We start from the raw sequence: 10480 nt of genomic DNA, 5'->3' as shown, positions 1-10480 counted from the left end.
CAAATCACAACAAACAGTTGCCCCAAGGCGCTTTATATTGTAAGGCAAGGCCATACAATAATTATGTAAAACCCCAACGGTCAAAACGACCCCCTGTGAGCAAGCACTTGGCTACAGTGGGAAGGAAAAACTCCCTTTTAACAGGAAGAAACCTCCAGCAGAACCAGGCTCAGGGAGGGGCAGTCTTCTGCTGGGACTGGTTGGGGCTGAGGGAGAGAACCAGGAAAAAGACATGCTGTGGAGGGGAGCAGAGATCGATCACTAATGATTAAATGCAGAGTGGTGCATACAGAGCAAAAACAGAAAGAAACAGTGCATCATGGGAACCCCCCAGCAGTCTACGTCTATAGCAGCATAACTAAGGGATGGTTCAGGGTCACCTGATCCAGCCCTAACTATAAGCTTTAGCAAAAAGGAAAGTTTTAAGCCTAATCTTAAAAGTAGAGAGGGTGTCTGTCTCCCTGATCTGAATTGGGAGCTGGTTCCACAGGAGAGGAGCCTGAAAGCTGAAGGCTCTGCCTCCCATTCTACTCTTACAAACCCTAGGAACTACAAGTAAGCCTGCAGTCTGAGAGCGAAGCGCTCTATTGGGGTGATATGGTACTACGAGGTCCCTAAGATAAGATGGGACCTGATTATTCAAAACCTTATAAGTAAGAAGAAGAATTTTAAATTCTATTCTAGAATTAACAGGAAGCCAATGAAGAGAGGCCAATATGGGTGAGATATGCTCTCTCTTTCTAGTCCCCGTCAGTACTCTAGCTGCAGCATTTTGAATTAACTGAAGGCTTTTTAGGGAACTTTTAGGACAACCTGATAATAATGAATTACAATAGTCCAGCCTAGAGGAAATAAATGCATGAATTAGTTTTTCAGCATCACTCTGAGACAAGACCTTTCTGATTTTAGAGATATTGCGTAAATGCAAAAAAGCAGTCCTACATATTTGTTTAATATGCGCTTTGAATGACATATCCTGATCAAAAATGACTCCAAGATTTCTCACAGTATTACTAGAGGTCAGGGTAATGCCATCCACAGTAAGGATCTGGTTAGACACCATGTTTCTAAGATTTGTGGGGCCAAGTACAATAACTTCAGTTTTATCTGAGTTTAAAAGCAGGAAATTAGAGGTCATCCATGTCTTTATGTCTGTAAGACAATCCTGCAGTTTAGCTAATTGGTGTGTGTCCTCTGGCTTCATGGATAGATAAAGCTGGGTATCATCTGCGTAACAATGAAAATTTAAGCAATACCGTCTAATAATACTGCCTAAGGGAAGCATGTATAAAGTGAATAAAATTGGTCCTAGCACAGAACCTTGTGGAACTCCATAATTAACTTTAGTCTGTGAAGAAGATTCCCCATTTACATGAACAAATTGTAATCTATTAGACAAATATGATTCAAACCACCGCAGCGCAGTGCCTTTAATACCTATGGCATGCTCTAATCTCTGTAATAAAATTTTATGGTCAACAGTATCAAAAGCAGCACTGAGGTCTAACAGAACAAGCACAGAGATGAGTCCACTGTCCGAGGCCATAAGAAGATCATTTGTAACCTTCACTAATGCTGTTTCTGTACTATGATGAATTCTAAAACCTGACTGAAACTCTTCAAATAGACCATTCCTCTGCAGATGATCAGTTAGCTGTTTTACAACTACCCTTTCAAGAATTTTTGAGAGAAAAGGAAGGTTGGAGATTGGCCTATAATTAGCTAAGATAGCTGGGTCAAGTGATGGCTTTTTAAGTAATGGTTTAATTACTGCCACCTTAAAAGCCTGTGGTACATAGCCAACTAACAAAGATAGATTGATCATATTTAAGATCGAAGCATTAAATAATGGTAGGGCTTCCTTGAGCAGCCTGGTAGGAATGGGGTCTAATAAACATGTTGATGGTTTGGATGAAGTAACTAATGAAAATAACTCAGACAGAACAATCGGAGAGAAAGAGTCTAACCAAATACCGGCATCACTGAAAGCAGCCAAAGATAACGATACGTCTTTGGGATGGTTATGAGTAATTTTTTCTCTAATACTTAAAATTTTGTTAGCAAAGAAAGTCATGAAGTCATTACTAGTTAAAGTTAATGGAATACTCAGCTCAATAGAGCTCTGACTCTTTGTCAGCCTGGCTACAGTGCTGAAAAGAAACCTGGGGTTCTTCTTATTTTCTTCAATTAGTGATGAGTAGAAAGATGTCCTAGCTTTACGGAGGGCTTTTTTATAGAGCAACAGACTCTTTTTCCAGGCTAAGTGAAGATCTTCTAAATTAGTGAGACGCCATTTCCTCTCCAACTTACGGGTTATCTGCTTTAAGCTACGAGTTTGTGAGTTATACCACGGAGTCAGGCACTTCTGATTTAAAGCTCTCTTTTTTAGAGGAGCTACAGCATCCAAAGTTGTCTTCAATGAGGATGTAAAACTATTGACGAGATACTCTATCTCACTTACAGAGTTTAGGTAGCTACTCTGCACTGTGTTGGTATATGGCATTAGAGAACATAAAGAAGGAATCATATCCTTAAACCTAGTTACAGCGCTTTCTGAAAGACTTCTAGTGTAATGAAACTTATTCCCCACTGCTGGGTAGTCCATCAGAGTAAATGTAAATGTTATTAAGAAATGATCAGACAGAAGGGAGTTTTCAGGGAATACTGTTAAGTCTTCTATTTCCATACCATAAGTCAGAACAAGATCTAAGATATGATTAAAGTGGTGGGTGGTCTCATTTACTTTTTGAGCAAAGCCAATAGAGTCTAATAATAGATTAAATGCAGTGTTGAGGCTGTCATTCTCAGCATCTGTGTGGATGTTAAAATCGCCCACTATAATTATCTTATCTGAGCTAAGAACTAAGTCAGACAAAAGGTCTGAAAATTCACAGAGAAACTCACAGTAACGACCAGGTGGACGATAGATAATAACAAATAAAACTGGTTTTTGGGACTTCCAATTTGGATGGACAAGACTAAGAGTCAAGCTTTCAAATGAATTAAAGCTCTGTCTGGGTTTTTGATTAATTAATAAGCTGGAATGGAAGATTGCTGCTAATCCTCCGCCCCGGCCCGTGCTACGAGCATTCTGACAGTTAGTGTGACTCGGGGGTGTTGACTCATTTAAACTAACATATTCATCCTGCTGTAACCAGGTTTCTGTAAGGCAGAATAAATCAATATGTTGATCAATTATTATATCATTTACCAACAGGGACTTAGAAGAGAGAGACCTAATGTTTAATAGACCACATTTAACTGTTTTAGTCTGTGGTGCAGTTGAAGGTGCTATATTATTTTTTCTTTTTGAATTTTTATGCTTAAATAGATTTTTGCTGGTTATTGGTAGTCTGGGAGCAGGCACCGTCTCTACGGGGATGGGGTAATGAGGGGATGGCAGGGGGAGAGAAGCTGCAGAGAGGTGTGTAAGACTACAACTCTGCTTCCTGGTCCCAACCCTGGATAGTCACGGTTTGGAGGATTTAAGAAAATTGGCCAGATTTCTAGAAATGAGAGCTGCTCCATCCAAAGTGGGATGGATGCCGTCTCTCCTAACAAGACCAGGTTTTCCCCAGAAGCTTTGCCAATTATCTATGAAGCCCACCTCATTTTTTGGACACCACTCAGGCATCCAGCAATTCAAGGAGAACATGCGGCTAAACATGTCACTCCCGGTCTGATTGGGGAGGGGCCCAGAGAAAACTACAGAGTCCGACATTGTTTTTGCAAAGTTACACACCGATTTAATGTTAATTTTAGTGACCTCCGATTGGCGTAACCGGGTGTCATTACTGCCGACGTGAATTACAATCTTACCAAATTTACGCTTAGCCTTAGCCAGCAGTTTCAAATTTCCTTCAATGTCGCCTGCTCTGGCCCCCGGAAGACAATTGACTATGGTTGCTGGTGTCGCTAACTTCACATTTCGCAAAACAGAGTCGCCAATAACCAGAGTTTGATCCTCGGCGGGTGTGTCGTCGAGTGGGGAAAAACGGTTAGAGATGTGAACGGGTTGGCGGTGTACACGGGGCTTCTGTTTAGGGCTACGCTTCCTCCTCACAGTCACCCAGTCAGCCTGCTTTCCCGGCTGCTCGGGATCTGCCAGGGGGTAACTAACGGCGGCTAAGCTACCTTGGTCCGCACCGACTACAGGGGCCTGGCTAGCTGTAGAATTTTCCACGGTGCGGAGCCGAGTCTCCAATTCGCCCAGCCTGGCCTCCAAAGCTACGAATAAGCTACACTTATTACAAGTACCGTTACTGCTAAAGGAGGCTGAGGAATAACTAAACATTTCACACCCAGAGCAGAAAAGTGCGGGAGAGACAGGAGAAGTCGCCATGCTAAATCGGCTAAGAGCTAGTAGCTACGCTAAGCCAGCGGATTCCTAAAAACACGCAAAGTGAATAATGTGTAAATAATTTAGAGGTGATTCAGCAGAAGGAGTGCTTTAGTTAAGGCACGTGAAGATTACACTGTGAAACAAATCGTTATCTAGATAACTAGATCAATCTAACTGCGCAGATTAAACAGCTAACAGATACAGAAAAACACAGCTGTGCTCCGGAACAGGAAGTGATACAATACCGCAGTGAGAGCCAACCAACTACATAGAGATTAAATCACAATGGAATGTGATTAAATCTAAACAATACAATTAAAAAATAAAGAATACAATTTAAAAAAAGGCTAATTAGATTAATTCTTTTTTTTTTTACAGGACTTTAATTTCTAAGTATATGTGGCCCCCAACTCAGTCAAAGTATATCCATACAATATAATTTAATTTACTTTAACTGAGTTAGGGCTACATAAATTTTTTGGGGATGGAAATCTTGACCAAAATGGAACTGAGTTTATTCACTGAAGGTTTTTGTTTGTTTTTGCTTGTTTGTTTCTTTGTTTTTATGAAGCTCCAAAAGAACAGAGCTTTTTTCCCCTCAACAAACTCAGTATTGCAAAAATAAGAATTTGAGATTATGAGTTGATGTGAATTAAAATTTGAAGTTGAGCAAACATAATTCTTTGAGTTCCTATAAATTAATCCAACTGATGAGTAAATTCAGGAAGTATGTGCAGCCGGTTCCATAAATTTTTTTGAGTTGTTTCAGTTTTTCTTTTTGTTTTGTTTTTTTACAGTGTAGTCTAATGTTACTGATCATGGCATTCATGTGCAGCACTTGCAATTTCCACAGCTGGAGAACATCTCGACGTCTGCAAGAAAGCTTGTTATCCAGAAGTGCATGAGCACAGTTTTCCTCCTGCATCTTTCCTATAAATCTTTGTTTTGTGGATGAAGAAATATCCTGAAAAGGTGAGCGTAAATCCACTTTAGCCGACACTCACTTTGCCTGGGAGGGACAGCGCAGCGGCACAGAAGGGTTTCCTGCAGTTTGTGACTAATCTGAAACCATGACTATGAAATTGATTCATGTGATGTTTGGTGTCAGCCGGTGAATCACAGATCCAGCCTTCCTGTTTACTGACTGAGGTCGGCGTTTCCACAGCTCTGTCTTCTCCTTCTCTCCCTCTCTTGCATTCATCCTCCCCTTCGTTACTGTCTTTTCACTCTTGTCTGCCCACCGTCCTCTTTATTCTCTCCCTCCACCCACAATCTGTCACCCCGCTTCCCCCACCAGCTTTCCTTCGTCACCAAATATTCTCTCTCTTTACTCCTGTTGCCTTCTTCCAGGAGGACACCTCTATTTTTGGGGGGCAGTAGCATTGATCTGTCATGTCTCCACATTTGCTCCTAGGTGATCCTCTGGAGGCAGTAGTCGTTCTCGGTGTCCATAGAGCTGTTGTGGCCAGATGATGGGTAAAGGTCACGGCGCAGGACCTTGTTGACGAAAGTAACCAAAACCTTCTTGTACTGCTGACGCAGGAGGGAGTAGGCGAACGGGTCGGACGCTGCCTTGCTGTATGTCAGGCACTTGCTGATGATTCCCCAGTGGCGGTTGATGCCCACAAAGGGCAGAAGCTCAGTCAATCTGAAGGGGAATGACACCAGAAACCTGAAGTTACAAATTCCAGTGCCATCAAGGTGGTCATGATTTTAATCGCTGTGTGTTTGGCTGATAACTAACGCTGAACACGAGAACAACCACAGTCTGATCACTGGAGCATTAGGGGGTAAAGGGGCCGTATTATACACATTTAGGGCACCGCTAATGAAGGGCTCATGTTGTATTATAATGAGGGCTTCAATACACTATCAATACCATAACTCTCTAAGGCCAAAGTCTGTGTGTCTGTTCCATGTTAACAGTGGAAAAACTCAAACACTGCACAGTTACGTAGATTGTCTCTTTTTTGGGGCAACACATAAAAGGTGCAATAAGATTTTTCAAAGCAAAAGTGTAACTTTAAATATTTTAGCACATTGTTTTAGCACATTGCTCACACTGGAGGCAGCTCATGCTAATGTGAACCTGTTAGCATTCTGTTAAGTGATGCTCGTGAGTTTTCATGCTAATGTTAGCTCATTTATACGTTTTCATGTTCTGCGTCACGCTGTTCTTGAAGCTAGCGAGCTTTCATGCTAACATTAACCCATTAGTGAAGCTAACATGCTAAAGTTAGCATATTTTAAAACATATTATCAATCCCATTGCTTACAGTGGTAACAGCTCATGCTAATGTGAACTTGTTCACATTGTGTTAAGTGATGCTGGTGAGTTTTCAGGCTAATGTTAGCCCATTAGTGAGTTTTCATGCTGCTGTCATTGCATTATGTGAAGCTATCTAGGTTTCATGCCAACATTAGCCCGTTGGCAAAGCTAACATGCTAAAATTAGCATGTATGTATGTATTTTTAAGCATATTATGACGGAGACATTCAGCTCATGGAAATTTTAGGTGCTATGTCAGTGACTTGATATCTGCTAGTCACTGTCATACTCTTGTATTTGTGACACTAAATGTTTAGATTTCCAGTTTAAAGCCCTCCTGGGAAAATAATAATAATAATACACCTTTACGTGGCTGAAATGAGGGTTTCTGAAACTTGGCTGAACCAACTGGTCCACAAAGTGATTCACCCTTTTGAAATAATACAAACAACAAATAAACCAATCATTCGAGACAATGATTCACCCATTTCAAAATGCTCAAAGCACAAAATGAACCAATTATATAAGAGGTTGATTCATTGTTCTGAAGCACATAAAATTAAATGAACCATTTGTTTGCCCTTCCTGTAGGTGGCACATGTTGACCAGTTCAGGTCAAGCCAGGTATGGGACCGTGCCCTTGTGTTCCGCATTGCCACATCCATGACACTAATGGAACTGCCTTCGGTCCTTGGTGGCAACGACCTAGGTAGACATCTGGTCCATCCCCACCTCTGGAATGTAACATACAGCCAGGTGAAGTGTCGGCGGGTCCTCGACACTGAGAAACCTGCGTGCTGGTTCATTCCGAAAGAAATGCGGCACACGGCCAAAATGTCATACATAACACCCATCCATTTGACAAAAAGTCATTCCAGCGGTACCCAAAGATCTGTCGGACAAGACCTGGTACAAAAGATTTCCAGTAATAGCCAGAGATCACTGGTTAGTGTCCAAGTGTCCAACCATACTGGAAGATAAGAAGGACCAGGGCCCCGAAGACCTAGACGTTACTTCTTCTGCAAAGGTACTGACATCGCCAAATACCTATGTGCAGGGACCTCATGACTCCATGAGCTCTTCCCAGGCATCTCTCAATCTCAAAACCCAAAGGATCCAGAGACATGGATGTCACTGCAAAGATAACTAAATGTCTCAACAAGTTCAACACTTTCACCACATACACTTTTGATGGCCCAGGAAGTCTGGAAACTCTGAAAGTCATGACCCAGGACAATCACAAACCCAAACCATCTGACTACTCATTCAGCTTCACAAGTTCTGCAATCAGAGTATCCGTCGGTTCCACAGAGTCCACAACAGCATCTGTGAAGTCACTGTTAGTAAACCTTTCCTTGCCAACAAAAGTGCCTATGACTCTGTAAATGAAAAATAAATAAATAAATAAAAAAATCACTGTTTTTGAAAGATGTTGCATGTGAAGGCTTATTGCTAATCACACTGTCCAGGTGGCAACTTAGTCTGCATATTTTTAAACACTTTTCGTTAAAACTACCAAAAGTGAGTGCATCGTGCTTCTTAAAGCTGCTCTCTATAGGATTTAGTGCCAACTAGTGGTGAGGTTGAAGAATGCATTATGCCAACACGGGGTCACGATTTTGATTCCCGTCACATTTTTGCTAATTTGGCTGTGGGGACACATGCTCTCTTGCCTTCTCTTGTGATTAGCAATATGTGTGATCCTCCACTTCATAAGAATTGAGATTAGCCAAACCTGTTAGCATGCACTAGCAACTAGCAAACAGTATATAGGAGTGCAAACACTGATTCCCCTTCATTTTTTTTTCTCATCATCCAGCCATGTTGCAAAATGCAAAAGGTGGTGTAAGTATGTCCCTTTTGGGTTACTGTATCAACACAGTGATCCAATATGGCAGCCCCTAATGGGGCAGCCCACTCCTATGTAGATTAGCGAATGAAAACACATAGTCATTGCTGCATGTAATGAAACATGAATAAACATGTTTATGAATGTTTTATTCCATTTCTGCTAAGAAACAACCTTAAACCCCTATATTGCAGCTTTAATCTCTGCAGTGTTTATTCAGCTGTCTCTGTGATTTCATTAGTCATTTTAAAGACAATTATTAGATGTTTGGCCCATACAATGTGAATTTTTGTTTAAGTGTAACTGTTTTGTTTGGCATTTTTTATGTGTCTCGTGTTCGGGGTGGATGCGGCAGAACCAGGTGTTGTTACAGCGGTCCCGGTCTCCCCTAGTATAACCGTATTGTGTGTGTTCCTAAGAAACAGCATAACAAAGGAGGTTTGATTCAGACTAAATGTACTTTTAATTTAATTGCTCACTATGGTAACTGGCCAAACACTGTCATTATTATGAGTGGTTGTACACTCACCTGGTAATAACATAAGGAGCAAAGCAGATGATGAAGGAGCCGATGAAGAGGCTGATCTTTTTGGTGGCTCTCTGCTTTCTCCTCCTTTGCTCTGCTAAGCATCTTTGCTTCACGCTGAAAATATGAAAGTATGTGAACTTTCAAGTAAGAAGAATAAAATACTGAAATGTGTGTTGTTTTTTTTTTTTTTAATGGAATAAAAGCAAACCTGGGGTGGATGTCCACCAGCAGGAAGAGAGTCTGCATGGTGATGATGTCGATCCTCTTGCAGTGGAACCTAGCCACCTTCAGGACCTTCAGGTAGGTGAAGCACAGCGTGAGCAGCGACAGCACGAAGCTGGCCGCGTGGAAAACCACTGTGAACACCGTGAACTTGACCCTGTCGCGCTCCTCGCTCAGCCGCAGCGTGCACGAGGCGTAGACGTGGCTGTAGTCCAGCCAGGAGAGGAGCAGCGCGCACATGGAGAAGCTGAGGGAGTGCAGCCACGCGTAGCACACCATGATCAGCGCGTCCTTGTAGCGCATCTTGGTGGAGTAGCTGAGCGGGAAGACCACGGCGATCCAGCGGTCGATGCTGAGAGCCGCCACGCTCAGCATGCTGTTGGCCGTCAGGAAAGTGTCCAGGAAGCTCACCGCGCGGCACGCGCAATCCCCAAAAGGCTGCCGATCGCGGACGATCCCGGCCAGGGTGGCGGGCATGTTGAGCACGGCGATCAGGATGTTGCAGAAGGACAAGTTCATGGTGAAGACTCCGGGCACCTGGCGGCGGATCTCGGTGCTGTGTGCGAAACATAACAGCACCAACAAGTTGGACAGCAGCGAGACCGCGGCCACCGCGACGAGGAAGAGCGAGAAGATGACCTCGGCGGAGTCCATGTCTGTCACTCCGAAAAGTGCGCTGCGCCCAAAGCCGGCAAGAAGCGCTCAAACTCGACCATTTTTCTAGCTTGACCCGTCGGCCCCTGTGCTTCCACCGTTCGTTTCAATCAAAACAATAAAAAAGAAAAGAAAAGCTGCAACTTGGCCGCGCGCGCTGTCCGCGGTGCTGAAAGGAGCGCAGCATCCTTTCTCACCACACAAGTGAAAGTGGGCGTTCCGGCAGCCCACTCAGCGCAAGCAGAGGCGATCATATCACGTGAAAAATTCACGCTCACGCAACACTTCCAAAAAGTCACATTTTGACAGCATTTTTTAAAAAAAATATACTGACCGATCAGTCGGAAGTTGCGTCTTCTGTTCTGGATCAAAGTGCGCATAGAAATCCGGGCACGCGCTTCTGCAAATGAAGCAGGTGCACGTGCAGTGCAGATACATAATTCCCCCCCCCCCCCCCCCCCCCCCCCACTAAATATTAACTAAATATTAATGATTTATATTCTGAGTTTAGATCCATCACATTTTACGCATGTCCAAGTGATATAGTGCGCTTGGTTTCAGTGCGGAAGGTTCCCGGTTCAAACCCCACTCCTGCCACATTTCTCCATGTAGTGT

The 10480-nt window shown here is 42.9% G+C and overlaps 1 protein-coding gene across 1 annotated transcript; it reads right to left on the bottom strand.

The window, feature by feature from the left end:
• Nucleotides 1-4931: 4931 nt before the first annotated feature.
• Nucleotides 4932-9927, bottom strand: gpr78b (G protein-coupled receptor 78b). Its single transcript, XM_034164881.1, has 3 exons — nucleotides 9198-9927; nucleotides 8990-9103; nucleotides 4932-5990 (listed from the first exon to the last, which is right to left on the bottom strand). The coding sequence occupies exons 1-3, from the start codon at nucleotides 9863-9865 to the stop codon at nucleotides 5753-5755; spliced, it is 1020 nt and encodes a 339-aa protein (XP_034020772.1). The 5' UTR covers nucleotides 9866-9927; the 3' UTR covers nucleotides 4932-5752.
• Nucleotides 9928-10480: the final 553 nt, after the last annotated feature.

This window comes from Thalassophryne amazonica, chromosome 23 (genome assembly GCF_902500255.1).
Source record: "Thalassophryne amazonica chromosome 23, fThaAma1.1, whole genome shotgun sequence".
In the NCBI taxonomy this organism is placed as follows: Eukaryota; Metazoa; Chordata; class Actinopteri; order Batrachoidiformes; family Batrachoididae; genus Thalassophryne; species Thalassophryne amazonica.
Note: the sequence above shows the minus strand (reverse complement) of the source record. Positions and strands in the feature narration are given on the sequence as shown.